General features: G+C 46.0%; 1 protein-coding gene across 4 annotated transcripts in view; it reads left to right on the top strand.

Annotated features, from left to right (window-relative positions):
• SPHK2 (sphingosine kinase 2) overlaps window positions 1-19621 on the top strand; it is a 71800-nt gene that overhangs the window by 23472 nt on the left and 28707 nt on the right. For all 4 annotated transcript variants that reach the window (XM_068241082.1, XM_068241083.1, XM_068241080.1 and 1 more), the window contains one exon: window positions 3594-4337. In XM_068241082.1, coding sequence (XP_068097183.1) covers window positions 3923-4337 — 415 coding nt within the window. In that variant the 5' untranslated portion in view covers window positions 3594-3922. The remainder of the gene's footprint in view (window positions 1-3593; window positions 4338-19621) is intronic.

The following is a 19621-nucleotide window of genomic DNA, read 5'->3' as shown; positions in this document are numbered from 1 at the left end:
CTTAATTTACCCTTATACTACATAGAAATGGTAAGATTGTATGAAAAAATTGTACCATGTATGGCTACCATTAAGGTGGCCACACACCATACAATTTTCATGCAATCTGACTGTACAATTTGTATACAATCTTACCAACATCCATGTAACATAGCAGCACTTGGTGATTGATTGTACAGCCAGATTGCATGAAAATTGTATGGTGTATGGCCACCTTAAGTGTAAGCTTGTCCCCCCCCCCCCCCGGTTTAGGTAGTGATAAGTGCCTCCTCACAGGTTTTGGAAGTGTCAGGTAACCTACCCCAGGGTGTCCCGCCCCCCAGTTTAGGTAGTTGCAGGTGACTCCCAGCCAGCTGCAGACCTTAGATCAGTGCTGCCTCGCTCTGCTTTCTCCCATCCATGTTGCCTTCTTCCAATGCCTCCACTTAGACCTCAGATCAACGGCGAACGAACTGAGGAGAGGGCTCATGGTACCCACAGGGCTGCACATCACAATGATGCATGTCTAATGACGTTACGTCCGCATGTGCAGCGCTCTGTGTCTGCGGGGTACCCTGCACCCTTTTCTCACTTCAGTCGCCACTGATCAGAGGTCTGAGTGAAGGCACTGTGACATGGAGGAGGCAGCGGGGACGGGAGAGAGCAGACCCGGGCAGCGCTGATCTGAGTGAGGTCTGACTGAGTAGGGGTGCTGTGACATGGAGGCAGCGGGGATGGAAGATAGCAGAGCCAGGCAGCGCTGATCTGAGGTCTGAGTAGGGGTGCTGTGACATGGAGGCAGCGGGGATGGGAGATAGCAGAGCCAGGCAGCGCTGATCTGAGGTCTGAGTAGGGGCGCTGCGACATGGAGGCAGCGGGGATGGGAGATAGCAGAGCAGGGCAGCGCTGATCTGAGGTCTGAGTAGGGGCGCTGCGACATGGAGGCAGCGGGGATGGGAGATAGCAGAGCCAGGCATCGCTGATCTGAGGTCTGAGTAGGGGCGCTGTGACATGGAGGCAGAGGGGATGGGAGATAGCAGAGCAGGGCAGCGCTGATCTGAGGTCTGAGTAGGGGCGCTGTGACATGGGAGGCAGTGGTGGCGGCACAAGAGGGGCAGGCATGGAGCCTATGGTGCTGTGGCACCCATGACACGAGCCATGCCTGAACCCTTCAAAACACGCCACACCTGAGTGATGAAATTACAACTTGTGATTTCTATCTGGCAGGTAAATCTAACAGAGAGCATAAGACAGGCTAAACATACAGCATGTATTTCTCTGTTTTCCTTTTGTCCTGTGCAAGCGTTCAGGTCCACTTTAATTTAATATCATGACTTTCAAATACACACCACCTTAGCTGAAAATCTATTGATTGTACAGAAAATGCCCAAGCACATCGTTCTGTTATGCTAGGTACACACCAATCAATTTCCCGTCAGATTGACAGGTCGAACCAACAATTTCCAATATGCCCAATGTGATCCCATTCAATACTGGGATCAGTTTTTGTGCCCTAGTGGTTTAAAAATCGATGCCTTTATCGATTGGGAGCAAATTGAACACATGCTGGATATTACCAGTTCAACCCATCTATTATATGGAAAAGTGTTGTGTATCTAATAACATTACTCACCCAGTCTGCCAGAAGCCACTCCATAGTCAGCTGCATGTTGTCTATTCCCCAACCCCAGCTTTAGTCAGGCTGCTGAGTGTGAACACTGTTTTATGGTTTGATGTTAAAATCATGGAACTTTCTACAAATGGAAGATTTAGCAGAGTTAGCATATAGGGAACGAAAAAGTTAGATGCAGTGAAAGCTTCATTTCTTGCATCGCCTGGATGGAAATCCTAAGGATTACTTTCCATTGACTGGTGAGCTAGACTTTGACCTTCCTGTTCCGCTCGTCATGCTGTGTGTATGTTGGGCACATGAGCTGATAATTGTTATCCTATTACACTAACACAGACGTGATAAATGAAAGGGCGAAGGTTGGATTATATTGCATTTGCCTAATATTTGCTCTGTCTCTAATACATAGTTTACATTACATTCCAGAAAGCAGACCTGCAGATTATCCACACACGGCAAACCTTTACTGAACACCTACTTTAAATAAATGAAATGTTTATCTAGCATATTGAAGTGACACCATAATATGTTTCCACTCACTCCTTTCCCCTAGGTAATTTTTGCTGTGTGTTTTTTTTTTTTTTTTTTTTTTGTTTTTTTTTTGTTTTTTTTTTTTTTTGTAAAGGACAATTGAAGCGAGACTGATATGGAGGCTGACATATTTATTTCCTTTTAAACAGTACCAGTTGCCTGGCAGCCCTGCTGATCCTCTGCCTCTATTACTTTTAGCCATAGACTCTGAACAAGCATAGAGCAGATCAGGTGTTTCTGATGTTTTTGTCAGATCTGACAAGATTAGCCTTAAGCTTGTTTCTGGTGTTATCCAGACACTACTGCAGTCAAATAGATCAGCAGGGCTGCCAGGCAACTGGTATTGTTCAAAAGTAAATAAATATGGCAGCCTCAATATCTCTGTCACTTCAGTTGCCCCTTAACTATGCTGGAACTGCTCTCTTGGTGTTATATTTGAGCCTGCTGTTACCACACCCTGTCATCTATAATCATAATTTCCAAGGTGTGTGTGTGTCCGTGTGTGTGTCCGTGTGTGTGTCCGTGTGTGTGTCCGTGTGTGTGTCCGTGTGTGTGTCCGTGTGTGTGTCCGTGTGTGTGTGTGTCCGGGTCCGTCCCACACTACCCCCCACCACCCAACCCTGCTGTAATTGGTGGTGATGCTAATTGTATGACACACGTGTGACTAGATAGCATGTGCGAAAGATGGCCCCACGCAGTGTAGAGCAATACCAACAATTAATTAAAGTTAGCCTATCAAACTCTGTAAGGGTCAATGGTCCAAAAGACACCAAAACACTTTGGAGACTCAGTGGTGAGGGGTCTCAAGGGACCCAAGCATTACTTCATGTAGCTTAATAATCATGGGATAATTAAGCTACATAAAGTAATGCTTTGGTCCCTTGAGACCCCACTTCCTTCTCCTCACCACTCTGAGTCTCTAAAGTGTTGCAATGTCTTTTGGGCCATCGACCCCTACAGAGTTTGATAGGCTACTTCTTCCTGGGTCATCCCTATTCCTAAATATAGCAGAAAAGCTTTTTTAGTTTGTTTAAAACATTTCTGTCCCAGTCCTGAAGAGCGAAAGTTCTAATATTTGTCAAGGCAAAAATAGAAACCTTATAACGATTGTAACCAACTCTTCCCCAGAGTTCAAACTTTTGAGTTGTGTTCCAACAGTGAGACACAGACAGCAATACAGTGTGACATATGTTTTAATTATTTCCCAGACCAGTATTGTATATCTGTTGCTGTGTGCCCAGCTGGAGGGATTGCCCCTCTCCCTGTCACCCATGACATCAGACAGGGAAGGGAAATATCCCAAATGGGGGCATAGAGAGAAAAACCAACCCCACATGTCCTGACTGTTCCCTACTCCACCCAAGACTACAGGAAAAAAATGCAGGAATTTTACTTTGGCAGTAAAACTTGGCACTGTTATTATTTCATCTATGTTCGTTATTCTCGCCCTCAGGAAGAAGATATTTTATTAAACTGGGTAGAAGTTACTGGATGAAAGTTAAATCCTGGAATTATAAGAGGAAAAGCCATTGTGACATGTATTCACTTCTGGAATAATAAACGGACAATACAAAAACTTGGAATATGCAATATTTTTATGAGGCAGCTTTGCCTATCCATGTTTGCCTTATTTGACTGAATAATGGAGACAAATTTCAGGTTTTGCTCTGCTTTTCCTTGTACTTGATCTTGACCTCCTGCTTGCCTTTATGCATTATTGGACCGAATTGTCTGTCCTACTGTGACTCATTGAATGGTGAGGTCCACACCACCGAAAATAAAATGTCTAAGACCTATCGGCAGGCTTCAGAGACCCTGCTCCATGGAGAGTTTGGAGTCTACCCATCCAAAGGTATCCGCTATGCTCTCAGTCTAACCCAAACAGGACTCCACATCCAGAGGCTGGTGCCCAAGCCAGAAGATGACCAGCGGACTGTGCTACCCATTACCGATATGGTGGGATGCCACACTCTCCGGAGTCGTGGTGTGAACGACTGTCATGCCTATTTTTCTATTTATTCGTATCCAATGAAAAAGAAGAAGGTAGCCGTAGGCTCAACACGTACGCGCCAAAGGTCGGTCCGTACATTTAGAGTGGACGAATCCTCAGAGTATGAAAAGAACCAAGCCATTGCTGAGAAGTGGGCAACGGCTATTAAGTGCCTAATTCAAGAAGTTGCAATCTCCAGTGATATGGGTAAGGAGAGCAGTGCAATTCAGTGTAACTCATTTTATTATTTTCTTTATATTCTCAGCTCGTATGAATCAAAAAAAGAAAGTCACCTCCTTAATGGTCCTCTTGGAGCCACCCAATCTAGTGCAGGGACCCTCTAAACCTATTCAACTTGGCGCAACTTGGGAGCATGGCCGAAAAAACCCAAAACATTAAACTTGTCACATTAGAACAGAGGGTCCCGGTGCTGGATCAGTGGGCTGCGGGAGGATTAAGGAAACTTCTGTACTTCAGAGGCTACCTACCAACTACTGAGGAACGTACGATTTTCTTAAATTCAGGTGTACTGTAAAGAGGACCTGAACTCAAAGTAGGAAATATTTGTCTAAAGTAGAGTTCCCCAACCCTGTCCTCAAGACCCACCAACAGTACGCTTTGTTGGAAACTAATCACAGGTGGGTTAATTAGTATTGCAGCAGAGCTGATTAATTACCTCTGGATTTATACAAAAACATGCGGTGTTGGCGGGCCTTGAGGACAGTTGGGGAACGCTGGTCTAAAGCATTGTGGTACTGCAGAATTTCAGATCAATACAGTTATTAAATAATAATTATATGTAGAAGTGTTAGTCTGTAGGCTGCAGTTCTGTACACGGCAATGGCCAGTTTTTATTAACCGGTAAGGTAAGTAAGACGTGCCATACCACTGTTCCTTTCCTCTTTAACCCGCACACGTAAATGAGGGAGACTGAAGAACTGATGTTTTGAGAAATTCATTTTGAATGTGTGAATTCGGTAACACTTAGAGGGAATTGCCCATAGGACATCAGCATTCTTTAATAATGATTTATTCCTGTAGGTCAAGTTGTTGTTAAGGTTCCGCAGTTTTACTTGGCTGACATCCCAGTCTTGCTTTTGTCTTCTAGCAGCTGGATAAATGTTTAAGGGGGAACTTCAATCCAGATACTGTCGTCCAGGATATTGTTAAACACGAAACTGTAAGCTGTTAAATATAGTCTGTTACCACCTGTACCTAGTTTACTTGCATTAAGGGTGTAGCTTTTGTATAGAGTAGACCAGGGGTCCACAAACTTTTTTTTTTTTTTTTTTTTTTTTTTTTAGTCAAGGGCCGGGCCAGCATACTTTAGATTGCTCGGGGGCCGGAGTGTACATAAAATGATGTACAAAAACATTACATTGAACCTGGGTAGTGTAAACAGCGCCTGAAACACAATCCGTGACACACAAAGCAATCAGTGTTCAAAATACATACTTTATTTTCAAAAGCCCCCCCCCAAAAAAAAATACCAACCCCTTTCCCCAGTAATTGCAATGACTGTAAATTATCCACCCCTACACACATGCACACGATGCTTTTATATTCCCTATAACCACTACACCACCTCCACTACCACAATGTTTTTTGCGCCCCAGACAGTGAAGCATACACAGGTAACAACCTGCCATACAGTTGGACAGCAGTGCCACCTAATGTGGAATTGGATTGGAAGCCAGCAAATTACTTCTTGCTGGCTTCCATGTGGAAATGTGGTGTCAGCACTGCTGCCACATCTATAAGTAATATATTATGTGTGTGTGTGGAGGGACGATAAAAAAAGCCTCGGGGGCTGCACTTCGGCCCGCAGGCCTTAGTTTGAGGACCACTGGAGTAGACATCATCTGATATAGCACGTCTTCCTTCACTACTACCCTGTGAGAATGTTTAACGGCAGGGCTGTTGAGTCAGAGCAATTTTTGGGTACCTGAGGTCCGAGTCAGTGGTTTCATACACTGAGGAGTTGGAGTCGGATGATTTTTGTACTGACTCCACAGTCCTGTTTAAAGAGAACCAGAGAGGAGAAAAGTACAGCTGTTATACATACCTGGGGCTTCCTCCAGCCCCATAAGCACAGATCACTCCCACGCCGCTGTCCTCCGCTGCCTGGATCCGCCGGTACCGGGTCCCGTCATTACCGCTAGTCGGCTGGCGGACGCGGCCAATTCTCCGCATCACAGGGGCTCCCTCAATACACGTACGCTTGCGGCTGCCTACTGCACAGCCGCATGCGTACGGGTATGGAAGGAGTCCCTGTGATGCAGAGAAATGTCCGTTTCCGCCGGAAGTGACGGGCCCGGTACCGGCGGATCCAGGAAGCGGAGGGCGGCGGCGTGGGAGCCATTCCGGCTTATGGGGCTGGAAGAAGCCCCAGGTATGTATAAAATCTTTTCCTTTTTTCACCCCCCATTCCTCTCTGGTTCCCTTTAAAAGCATCCTGAGGTGTGAGACATATATTTATTTCCTTTTAACCAATACTAATTGCCTGGCAGTCCTCTTTTCTGGTGAGTAGTGTCTGAATCACACACAAGCATGCAGCTAATCTTGTCAGATTTTTGGCGGAAACATCTGATCTGCATGTTTGTTCAGGGTCTATGAATCAGCAGAACAACCACGCAAATGTGCAATGTTTAAAAGGAAATAAATACAGTCAGCCTCCATATCCCTCTCAGTTCAGGTGTGCTTTAAAGAGAACCCGAGGTGTGTTTAAAGAATGTTATCTGCATACAGAGGCTGGATCTGCCTATACAGCCCAGCCTATGTTGCTATCCCAAACCCCCCTAAGGTCCCCCTGCACTCTGCAATCCCTCATAATTCACAGCCACGCTGCTGACAAACAGCTTGTCAGAGCTGGCTGTGTTTATCTCTATAGTGTCAGTCTGCTGCTCTCCCCGCCTCCTGCAGAACTCCAGTCCCCGCCTGCATCCCTTCCCTCCCTGCTGATTGGAGGGAAGGGACGGGGGCAGGGATCGGAGCTATGCAGGAGGCGGGGGAGCAGCTGAGACTGACACTACATATGTAAACACAGCCTCACAGCATGGCTGTGATTTATGAGGGATTGCAGAGTGCAGGGGGACCTTAGTGGGGTTTGGGATAGCAACAGAGGCTGGGCTGTATAGGCAGACCCAGCCTCTGTATGCAGATAACATTCTTTAAACACACCTCGGGTTCTCTTTAAGTTGTGTTCCTGTTTCTGGGTACTAGATGTAGGAAGAAACTTGGTGCTAGTGATACAGTAATAATGTTCTTCTTCATGTGGTTTTTCCTGAGCTGTGCATTCACACAAGCCTCTTGGCGCTTGTTTTTCTCTGTGTGTTTATCTTCTAAACACATACATGGTGTTTATTTGTATATTGGTGCCCAAGGTTTTTCTGTGTGTCTGTTCCTGCATCTGCATTATATTTACCACTGCCGGGTAAATGCTGTCTAATGCTGGGCATACACGGCTCGATGCCCCTTATCAATCGAGCCACTGATGGCTCGATTGATAATATCCGACGTGTCCAATCGACACGGGGATCGATTCCGCGCTCGATCCCCGCAGGCGGACAATATCGGTGAATCAAGAGGGAGATAAGCGCCAGCGGAGACTAGCGGGAATCGATTCAGTTACACGCGCGGGGACGCGGCGGGAGTCGATCCGGCGGCTAATCGGCCGCCGGATCGACCCGTGTATGCCCAGCAATAAGGCTCCTTTCACATCTAACAATGCAAGCAGGAGCCATTCTCCTGCACGCGTTGACTAGCCTGCGGCTGTCGTCGGGAATCTGCGGTGCGATTTATGAAACCACTACTCCGACTCCGGGTAACCAAAATGGCCCCGACTCCTCGACTTCGACTCCTTAGTCTAATATTTAACAGGGCTGTGGATTTTGTACAAAAATCATCCGACTCCGACTCCTCAGTTTATGAAATCACGACTCCGACTCTGGGTGTCCAAAATTGCTCCGACTCCTCGACTCAGACTCCACAGCCCTGGTTAAAACGCTGAAAAAGGGCTCTGGTGTGAAAGAGCCCTAAACACCAGGATCAAGCGCTTGGGTTTGCAGGTGGTGTGTAGTGGTGGCAGACCAGCCATGCAAACCTCTTATGTGCTTGTGTAAATGAGTCAATTGTCAGTGTGATGTGAGCTGGTGTGGATGCCTGTATGTGTGCTTGCCTGTTAGCTTGTGTCCCATCCATGATGAATAGGTAGCAGTATACTTTGGTTATGTTTTTTACAGTATGTAGTGTAGTGACTTAAAGAGAGTCTGAAGCGAGAATAAATCTCGCTTCAGACCTCATAGATAGCAGGGGCATGTGTGCCCCTGCTAAAACGCCGCTATCCCGCGGCTTAACGGGGGTCCCTTCACCCCCAAATCCCCTCCGTACAGCAGGAAGCGCTTCCGCATTGGGGCAGGGCTAACCGCCGCAGCCCTGCCCCACGCGCGTCTGTCAGACGCGTATCTCCGCCTCTCCCCCGCCCCTCTGTCTTCCTTCACTGAGAGGGGCGGGGGAGAGGCGGCGATGCGCGTCTGATAGACGCGACTAGAGGCAGGGCTGCAGCCATTAGCCCTGCCTCCAGGAAAAGAAGATTTACGACCAAGTCTACGACCAAGGTTTGCGGGGGTGGGTTTGTGGGTGAAGGGACCCCCGTTTAGCGGCGCGATAGCGGCGTTTTAGCAGGGGCACACATGCCCCTGCTAACTATGAGCTCTGAAGCGAGATTTATTCTCGCTTCAGAGTCTCTAAACTCAACAGTGGGCTCAGCTGTGAGGCTATATTGCTGAATGCTGTAGCACTGAGGAGAGTCACATGATTATCTGAGCAGCCAGTGGAAACAGAGAAAGCTGAAGACTGAATCATTTTTATAAATAATTGCCTATTTACACTGGCTGCTAGTAGTAAACGATTATCTGTAGTTAGTATGTTGTAGGAAGTATACTCTGTGTGTTGCAAACTTCCTTTATTTGTATTAAGGAAGTGCCAGGATTATTTTAAACAGTGGCACTTTGAAACCAGTGATAACTTTTTCACCTGGTCCGGAGTTTCTCTTAAAGGGAACCCGAGTTGAGACAAATGGAAGCTGTGATATTTATTTCCTTTTAACCAATACCAGTACCTTGCGGTCCTGCTAGTCTTTCTGGTCAGTAGTGTCTGAATCATACACTTGAATGCTCTATGGAAAAATTATGTCCTTGCAGTTTTGAATTTGGAGCACTGTGACAAAGCAAAGCTAGCCTAAGTCACCTAGTGAGGTCATTTTTCAGAGAGAATTCTGTGCAGCTTATCAGCCTAGACCAGGCATGGGCAAACTTGGCCCTCCAGCTGTTGAGGAACTACAAGTCCCACAATGCATTGCAGGAGTCTGACAGCCACAGTCATGACTCATAAAGGCAAATGCATTGTGGGATTTGTAGTTCCTTAACAGCTGCAGGGCCAAGTTTGCCCATGCCTGGCCTAGACTATACACCACTGGGAGGTCAACTATATACAAAGTCATTTTGGATGCTGAAACCTGGAAAATTACTGTATAAGTGAGTTTCCTGAATAATTTATAGCGCACTGCAGTGCCTCTAATATATTTTCTGCAAAAATACGAACGTGAAATTCTCATATCATGTTTGCTTTGCTAATGAACTGAAACCTGTTAGATGCATTGAAGAACGTGAGGCTGAATGAGGGTTTGAATATATTCAAGCACGATGTGCTGCTGGGCTGACCCTGCTCAGTGAGCTTACAGTTCTCAGGCCGTGGGAAATTTGAACTAGCCGATGGGTGGAATAGGCTGCCCTTGATGTGTGCGCTCCTGTTTCTGGATTTCTGCCCGGGATTTGCATTCATGTTGTGGTGAATAGCAGCAGAATGTGCGTGTGAAGGCTTGTTCTGCTGACATCAGTGTGTTTGCTTCAGGTCATCTCTCCTGTGGTGCCAACCAAGTACATGACTCCTTGCCTTGTACTCTGTGATCCTATGCTCTGTGGTGATTATCAAACATAAGACAGGAGACAAATAGAATGTTATTCAGTGTTCAGTAGATGCCTGTGCTCCATATAAAGGTCCTTTCTCTTCTCCTCTCCTCTTGCTAATTTGTAGTTAAAACAAGGTGGCAAGAAATGTGTTTAAAACTCTGGTCATAGTTGTAAAAATACCACCTGATAGCTGGGTAAATGGAGTTCCCAAATGTTACTTAAGTGTTAAGTGTATGAGATAAACGTACAGTGCAAAACATATTAATAACCTGGCTGTTTTTGCTGCCTGAAAGAGTTAATTTTTAGGCATGGAAGTGACGGCTTCTGTCTTGGCACTACCTTGTCAGGAATATAGTAAACCTCACTGATAAGCAAATTACAGCCATACAAGTTTTCCTGGCAGAATACAACTTCTATTAGTAGGGGAGATAAAAAAAAAACAAAACAAAAATACCAATAGGTTGTTTTTTCATTTACGGACACTTAATAGGCTGCTGCTTAGCAGAGACAACAAAACATTCAATCTACTTAGTAAATGTTGAAATATAAAATAAAACCAAGGGATAGCTTTTTAGGAGTAGGAGGATAAATACAATTGTTTATCTCATCAGTTTATTTTCACCACGGGTTCACTTTAATTGTAACTTGAGTAAATATGATGACCAACGCTAACCTAACCACCAAACACTTGCTAAAGCTAACTTACCCAACCCAACACTCTAATCTTCTTTCGATTGATTCTGATGTTGATTGATTCTATAGAATCAATCAATCACAAATCGATTCTATCAAATTCCCCATTCGATCGATTTGTAGCCGATTTTGATCGATTTGATCTATCTGACAGGATGGAACATCTAGGTCGATCAGCTGCTGGCAGCAGATCGACGGCCCATAGAGTTGCATTGGATCTAATGGTCCAATAATGCATTTAGATCGATTTTTCAATAGATTTCCGATAGATTTAATTCTGAAATCTATTGGAAATCTGTTCCTAGTGTGTGGCGCACATCAGATAGATTCCTGTCAGATTCGACTTGACAGGCATCTGACAGAAATCTATCTGATGGTCGAATCTGATGTAAATCTATAAGTGTATGACCACCTTTAGTATTAGCTTGCTAAAACTTTTTTTAAAGCAACCTGAGCAGTGATTTAACCACTTTACCCCCGTGCGTACGTATTTCTCCGCCCCTTTTTCCATCCTTTAACAACCAGGGACGGAGAAATACGTACTTTCCGCGTTCCCGACGCTGTCCGCGCTCCCGCTCGTAAACACGCCGCCCGCCGCTAGTAAACACGCCGCCGCCCGCTCGCCCAGAGATCAATGAACGGGAAAATCCATTCCCGTTCGTTGATCTAAGCCCCGCAATGATCCGCTGCTCTCCTATGGGCAGCGCGATCATTGTGAGAAAAAACTCACGTGTCCAGCCTCCTTATACTTCCTCCAAGCTTCCGGAAGGAAGCTTGGAGGTCGCATTAAAACAAAAAGTTACTGTGGCCATCTTGTGGCCAAATAGTAAACTACACCCTACACATTTTTCACATACAAATAAATGACTTTTACACATAAAATTAACTCATTACCTCCCACACTCCCCATTTTTTTTTTTTTTTGTAATTAAAAAAAAAAATAAAAAATTTACAATTAAAAAAAAATACATAAATAGTTACCTTAGGGACTGAACTTTTAAAATATTTATGTCAAGAGGGTATAACACTGTTACTTTATAAACTATGGGCTTGTAATTAGGGATGGACGCAAAAATGAAAAAAATGCACCTTTATTTCCAAATAAAATATTGGCGCCAAACATTGTGATAGGGACATAATTTAAATGGTTTTATAACCGGAACAAAAGGGCAAATACATTTCATGGGTTTTAATTACAGTAGCATGCATTATTTAAAAACTATAATGGCCGAAAACTGAAAAATAATTATTTTTTTCCCCACATTTTTCCTATTTTCCCATTAAAACACATTTAGAAAAAAATAATTCTTGGCATAATGTCCCACCTAAAGAAAGCCTAATTGGTGGCGGAAAAAACAACATATAGTTCATTTCATTGCGATAAGTAATGATAAAGTTATAGACGAATGAATGGAAGGAGCGCTGAAAGGTGAAAATTGCTCTGGTGCTCAGGGGGTAAAACCCCTCAGTGGTGAAGTGGTTAAAAACTAACCTCCCGTAAGGGCCGTACTTGGACGTTGTCTGTGTTGCTGAGGTTTGCTTAACCACTTTGGCGGTAATGACGAGCTCAGCTCGTCCATTACCACCGCAGTGGATTGCTCGGCACTTTGCTACCTTTATCACCCCTTCGATCGCCGCTGGCCCGCTCTGATCCCCCCCCCCCCCCCCCCCCCGTTTGTGCTGTTTTATACATACTCCCCCGGAGCCCGCGCCGGTGCAGCCTCCCCATAGCCTCCAGGGGTCGCAATGGCGGTGATCGGAACTGCACATTACATCATGACGTCTATGATGTCAGAGGTCATGCCCGATCGTCGCCATAGCAACGCCTGAAGTTATGGCAGAAGTCTCGGCCATCGTGGGACTGCGACAAAAAATAAAATCTTCTATGAACGGAATACTCTGGGGTGTCTCTTTCTAAAATGGGGTCACTTGTGGGGTTCCTATACTGCCCTGGCATTTTAGGGGCCCTAAACCGTGAGGAGTAGTCTAGAAAACAAATGCCTTAAAATGACCTGTGAATAGGATGTTGGGCCCCTTAGCGCACCTAGGCTGCAAAAAAGTGTCACATGTGGTCTCGCCGTACTCAGGAGAAGTAGTATAATGTGTTTTGGGGTGTATTTTTACACATACCCATGCTGAGTGGGAGAAATATCTCTGTAAATGGACAATTGTGTGTAAAAAATAAATAAATAAATAAAATCAAAAAATTGTCATTTACAGAGATTTCTCCCACGCAGCATGGGTATGTGTAAAAATACACCCCAAAACACATTATACTACTTCTCCTGAGTACGGCAATACCACATGTGTGGCACTTTTTTGCAGCCTAACTGCGCTAAGGGGCCCAAAGTCCAATGAGCACCTTTAGGCTTTACAGGGGTGCTTACAATTTAGCACCCCCAAAATGCCAGAACAGTAAACACAACCCACAAATGACCCCATTTTGGAAAGTAGACCCTTCAAGGTATTCAGAGAGGAGCATAGTGAGTCCGTGGTAGATTTCATTTTTTTTTATTTTTTTTTGTCGCAAGTTAGAAGAAATGGAAACCTTTTTTTTTTTTTTTTTTTTTTTTTTTGTCACAAAGTGTCATTTTCCGCTAACTTGTGACAAAAAATAAAATCTTCTATGAACTCACCATGCCTCTCAGTGAATACTTTGGGATGTCTTCTTTCCAAAATGGGGTCATTTGGGGGGTATTTATACTATCCTGGAATTTTAGCACCTCATGAAACATGACAGGTGGTCAGAAAAGTCAAAATGGGAAAATTCACTTTTGGCACCATGGTTTGTAAACGCTATAACTTTTACCCAATCTGAATGTGTTTTTTTTTTTTTTTTATCAGACATGTAGCAGAATAACTTTTGCGCTCAAATGTATAGGAAATTTTACTTTATTTGAAAAATGGCAGCACAGAAAGTTTTTAAAGTCATTTCTTTGACAAAATTCATGTCTTTTTTTTTGATGAATATAATAAAAACAAACTAAAACTCGCAGCAGCAATCAAATGGCACCAAAAGAAAGCCGTATTAGTGACAAGAAAAGGAGGTAAAATTCATTTAGGTGGTAGGTTGTATGACCGAGCAATAAACCGTGAAAGCTGCAGTGGCCTGAATGGAGAAAAAGGCTCTGGTCCTTAAGGGGTAGAAAGACTGTGGTCCTCAAGTGGTTAAGAAGGAGATTCCTGAAAGGGCTGGGGGCCAGAGGAGACATGGTTGCTAGTTATAGATCTCCCCCCCCCCCCCCCCCTTTCCCTATGCACTAGAAAAAGCATCAGATAAAAAGCAGTGCATTGGTTAACCTGGGCTGTCAGAAATTATGCATTTTCACATGCAGTAAGAACACAGCAACACATAGAGGAAATGAGCCCTAAAACTGTAGACCAAGACCAATTGGGATCAGGACTTTTTTTTTTTTTTTTTTTTTTTCTCGAGCCAGCATTGATATACAGTAGATAGGACCAGCTACAAGTGACACAGAGAACCAAGCAGCCTCTTCAGCAGTCACACAACTTCTTTAATCAGCAACTTTAAAGTAGTTGTGTTGTAATGTCAGTGTTGCAGGCATCCTACAGCAGGTCACGGGGCTCTGCTGTGCTAAGCTGAGAGCCCAGGTCTAAAAGTTTTTAAAGGTTTTTGGTTTCAAAGAAGGAAATGTTGAAATTGTGAAACTTTACCAGTGAATAACCTTCATATCTTGCAGTGGCATGGCACGGATCATGCGGAGCAAAGCGGGGGAGTCCCTCATTGCACTGCCACAGCTAAGATTGAGTAATGGCTGTTTTAAAGGATGCGAATTCCGTGTATGTCCGTCTTGCAGTCAGAACCATAGCAATGGCACAATCTACATTTTGGTTTGGCTACAAAATGACACAGCTCAGAGTAGTGAATAGTGAAGTGTTTGTTGAAAAAACTATCGTGGAATCCTGAATCCTTCATCTGAGCATGTCAAATGTGTCCATGTGGGCAGTTATTGCCTTGTTCCAGTTATGGAAGAATGCTTCACTTGGAATAATGCTGAAAATGCAATCAGACAGCTGAATTCTCAGGATCTGGGAAACCATAAAAAGTGCCATTTATTTCACGTACTTGTATAGAGCTGATCTTTTATGCACCACATTACAAATTAGTAAATCTAGCAGTTCACATCACTCACTGTCTCTCCCAGAGGCTTGCAGTGTCACGGACGGTTGCGGGGCCGCAGGCGCGTCCTGTAACCGCCCGTGAAGAAAAAGCGATCACACTCGATTCCCTGCATCGATTGCGCTTCAAATCGATACAATCTGGGTTGAGTGTGTAGGGGGAGCTGAAGTCCTTTTCTTAGCAGAGAGAGCACCATCCTAAAGGCTGGATGGCTCTTTTGATATGCTAATGAGCCTGGGCCCAGAGAGTCCCTGGCTTCAAGCTGTGCGGATGGCCCATCCATCAGGTATAAGGTGACACCTAGCTGATCTCATGTAGATGTTAATTAACCAAGGGGTGATCAGGATGCCTAGGTGCAGCCAGGCAGGCTACAAATCTCCGGGAGGTCTTGACACCTTGCTCACTGGTAAAGATCAAAGGGAAGTCAGCTGTTAGCAGCTAGAACACATCCTGAATAAACCTGAGTCTCATAGCATAATCCATAACTTCCCAGATCTGTCATATTTCTGGGGTTCCTGAGATGGCAGCTTCGCCAAACGTGGGGGAAGTGTAGCATGAGCCCCGGTGCTGGTTCTGAGGAAGTTTCAGAACATTCTGAGGTAAGGACGGCCAGTTAGGCAGTTTGAAATTGCCCTGCTGATACCACAAGGGTCTCACCCCTCATGTTTGGTATCGGGCTGCTGGGTACGTCGAGGCAGACCTGAAAATATTAATAAATCTGCCCTGACCTGTACGGTTCTGTGAGATAGAGCCCATATATGGTTACGGCATGATTTCTGGCCCCCAGGACAAGGGGAGGACTCATCTCATGTTCTGAGGGGGGGGTGTGGGCCCGCCCTCACTCCCTCCTACTGAATCAGGGGCATAAGAATGGCAGAGGAGCCAAACTCAGTGTCCTCCACACTGAAACATCTTGAACTCATCAGATGCCAGCTTGAGGATATGCTGGCATCCACCTGGTCTGAACTCTGAACTCAAATTGAAACTAAGTATTTTTCTCCCTTCTTTTATTTTTTATACTGGCTATTACTGTCTTAATAATGGTGATTTTAATAATTGTCTGTATATATTAATTATTTATATTGCGTGAATAAACGACTTTCTCCAAGTCATTCACTGTCCGCTACCCTGCTTATCAGCACACGCAGAACTGATCCCGGGTCTCTGAAGATACGCTACTGTTTGTTTGTTGTTGGCTAGACAGAATACCGTGTGTTTAACCGTTTTATTCGCAGGACTAGTCAGTCAGTTAGTGGGCTCCACGGTCCCATGGTAACCGCGGTGGTGGCAGTTTACTCTGAACCAGTGGGTGACGTTGTAATTACCCGTGTCTCACAGGTTTCCTTCTGAGTTGTCTGCGGCTAATTCTTAACGGTTCCTGCGCATTGACTGCGACCAGAGTTCGCACGATCCGTGCGCTGGCACCGTTTAGAAGGCTAAGTGCGGTCAGCCACTAGGGCTCCTGTGACATGCAGTTTTCCTTCCATAGCCGTTCACTTTAAAACCTCAAACATATCTACATTGTTTTCTGCTCAGCTGCCATAAACCCCTTGATATGTGCAGTATCCTTCTGTAATCCCATACATACTGAGAGAAGGAAAAGGAGACTGAGGGCCGGAACCCACTAGGAATCGCAAATCGCCATCGCTTGTGTTTTATGAATGCGTTCTGTAAGCGATTTCTGGCAATTTTTGTAGTGGTTTTAAAAGTGTTAGCTTTTTTGCCATTGATTGTGATTTGCGATTAGCGATTTCAATTCTGATTGGTCGTTTTTGTTTTTTTAATTTTAAGTTTGCATGTGTGTTTGGCAATTTGAACACTTTAAAGTGGCATACACATCTGATTGGCTGTTTGGCACCATGTGGAGTATAAAAGCAGAGTTTCGCAACAAAAACTAAGTGCAGCCTGCAGCTCTGTGGACTTCCTTTTACCCAGGAGACAGTAAACAGGCAGTATCACGGCGCTTTTACAGCATTACGGGTAAAACAAGGGCCTATGGGTACTTCCTGTGCTTTAAAATTACACACAAAGCGATATGTGTATCGATTTTATTAGCTATTTGACAGAGCTTACATACTTTACATTGGAGCGTAAACGCTCCTAAAATGCTGTATGTCCTGAGGTGGCGATTACAGCAATCGCTCCTGTGGGTTCCTCTCAATCCATTATGACATTCCAAAACACGGCTACCACTTTAAATGTGGAATATGTAAGTTAACCCCTCCCCTGCTGCAGGCAGTGCTATGTAGCTACTTATACAATACAATAACATTTGTAAAGCGCTTTTCTCCCATGGGACTCAAAGCACATAGTTGTGTCTCAGATCAATACAGGATTGCAGGCTGGATTGTGTTACAGAGGAGATAGTCAGGTGTTCATAAATGCCAGACTGAAGAGGTGGATTTTCAGTTTGGACTTAAATGCTTCCAAGTCCTGATTAGGTGTGGCAGGGAGTTCCAAAGTGTAGGGGCAGCATGACAGAAGGCTCTGTCTCCGAAGGTTTTGAGGTGGACTCTGGGGGTGACCAAAGTGTTACATCCTTTTGATCTAAGATTGTGGGGGGTGTGATGCAGTTGCAACCGGTCCTTCAGGTATCCAGGGCCCAGATTGTGCAAAGATTTTAATGTCAGTAAGCCAATCTTAAAATTCTCCATTTTATTGGTAGCCACTGGAGTGAACACAGGGTTGGTGTTATGTGGCAATGGTGGGGTTGTCTCGTTAGCAGCCTTGCAGCGGCATTCTGTGCTAATTGCAGGCGACGTAGATCTTTCTTTGAAAGGTCTGTGTAGAGAACATTACAGTAGTCCAACAAGGGCTGTGGAGTCTTCCGACTCCAACTCCGACTCCTCAGTTTATGAAACTCAGACTCTGGGTACCCAAAATGACTCTGACTCCTTAGTCTAATACTTAACAGGGCTGTGGATTTTGTACAAAAATCATCGAACTCCGACCCCTTAGTTTATGAAATCAACGACTCCAACTCTGGGTGCCCAAAATTACTCCGACACTCCGACTCCACAGCCCTGAGTCCAACCTTGATGTGATGAAGGCATGAACTAGGGTTGGAAGATCCTTTGAAGGAATGAGGTGTTTAATCCTTGCAATATTCCTTAGGTGAAAGCAGGAATGTTTCACAGCAGCTAAGATTTGATTCCTGAAGCTTAATTTCCCATCAATCAGTACTCCCATTACGGCACTCCTATTACGGCATCTGATAGGGACAAGATGGCTCCTACGGGGCAGCCCTGGTCACATCGGCTCCCAGAAATCCTCTAGAAAATCCTCCAGTTCTACCGTTTTCGGTGGGTTTAGTTAGGTAAAGTTAGGCCTAGTTAGGTACAGTTTTTCAGTTAGCTATAGTTATAGTTTAGTTAGCTGCTAGGTAGAAGCTAGGGGCTTCTCATCTTACCGCTCTGCAGAGTGCCACCGGATCCCCGACGGACAGCCGAGTGCTCCCGGACCCCGCTGAAGTCGGTGCTGTAGCCCGCTCTACCGGTCCTGCTCCCCTAGAAGCAGTAGAAGACACCCAGAGGCGATCCCAGAGCTCCAGCCACCTTCGGTCTGTAGCAGCTCGGCCACCCATGTGGTCCCGGCCTCCATCTCTGCCGCCCCATCTGCCTTGCACCCGACTGCGGACTGCTCTCCCTGCCTCTCAAGCGGCAGCCCGATCCAACCTCTCCGGAGCCGATCCTCGCTTCGCCACTGCCCTGCAGCGCTGTTCCAGCCTTTCTGCCTCCGGCGATCCCCGCTCCTGCCACCATCTGATTCCGCCGCCGCTCTGACGCGGCTAGGCCACCCACGTGGCCCCTGGCCTCCATCTCTCCGATTCCACTGCCTCCGACTCTGTGGACTCTCAGACCGCTCTCTTCAGCCGGAACCCTCTTAAGCGGCAGCCAGATCCAGCCTCTCCTGAGCCGATCCACTGCCTGCACCGCTGTTCCAGCCTCCCTGCCGAGGTGCTCCACTCTGGGCTACCTCGCGGCCCTGTGGTGCGCCCAGACGACCGACCACTGCTGCTACGGGCCTGATGCCTCAGCCCCACGGCCTCTCACCCAAGCCTGGACCCCTGGTAAGGTGTTGCTTACTATACCAGCCCTGCACCCTCACTTGCTAGCCCTGCACCCTCACTTGCTAGCCCTGCACACTCACTGCTGCTTCTCTGTCCCCCTCTACGCTGACATCCACTCTACACTGCCAGACAAGTACCCCCTAGAGTACCCCGAGCACCTGAGATCAGGTACCCCGAGCACCTCCAGCACTCTGGGCCACCCACCTCTGCAGAGGCACCCCTTGCTCGTAACTCTCCCGCACCCGTCTTTGGTTTTGCACCTCTTACGGGCTCTCCTGAGGACTGTCCGCTCTGTCTACTGCACCGCTGTCGCCCTTGTCATCGGCACTGCTGTTTCTGCCACCACGGCCCAATGGCTCGGAAGCTGCCGCCCCCCCTGGAAATCACGCACACCAGAGAGGAACTCCTGCTTTGGGAAACCTGCAGCGTTGCTACCCATGCATCCCTGCGGGACACTATCTGGGCCCACATCAACCAACTCATGGAGAAGGGCAGGTGGGCCAGCAGGAGGCGCCGTCCTAGGGGAAACAGAGCAGGGGTACAAGTGAGGCTCAAAAAGAAGGGCTTGCGTTCACCCATTCCAGCGATTCTCCTAGCAAACGTTTGCTCCCTTCCGAAC

The sequence above is a fragment of the Hyperolius riggenbachi genome, chromosome 6 (assembly GCF_040937935.1).
Source record: "Hyperolius riggenbachi isolate aHypRig1 chromosome 6, aHypRig1.pri, whole genome shotgun sequence".
Lineage (NCBI taxonomy): Eukaryota > Metazoa > Chordata > Amphibia > Anura > Hyperoliidae > Hyperolius > Hyperolius riggenbachi.
Note: the sequence above shows the minus strand (reverse complement) of the source record. Positions and strands in the feature narration are given on the sequence as shown.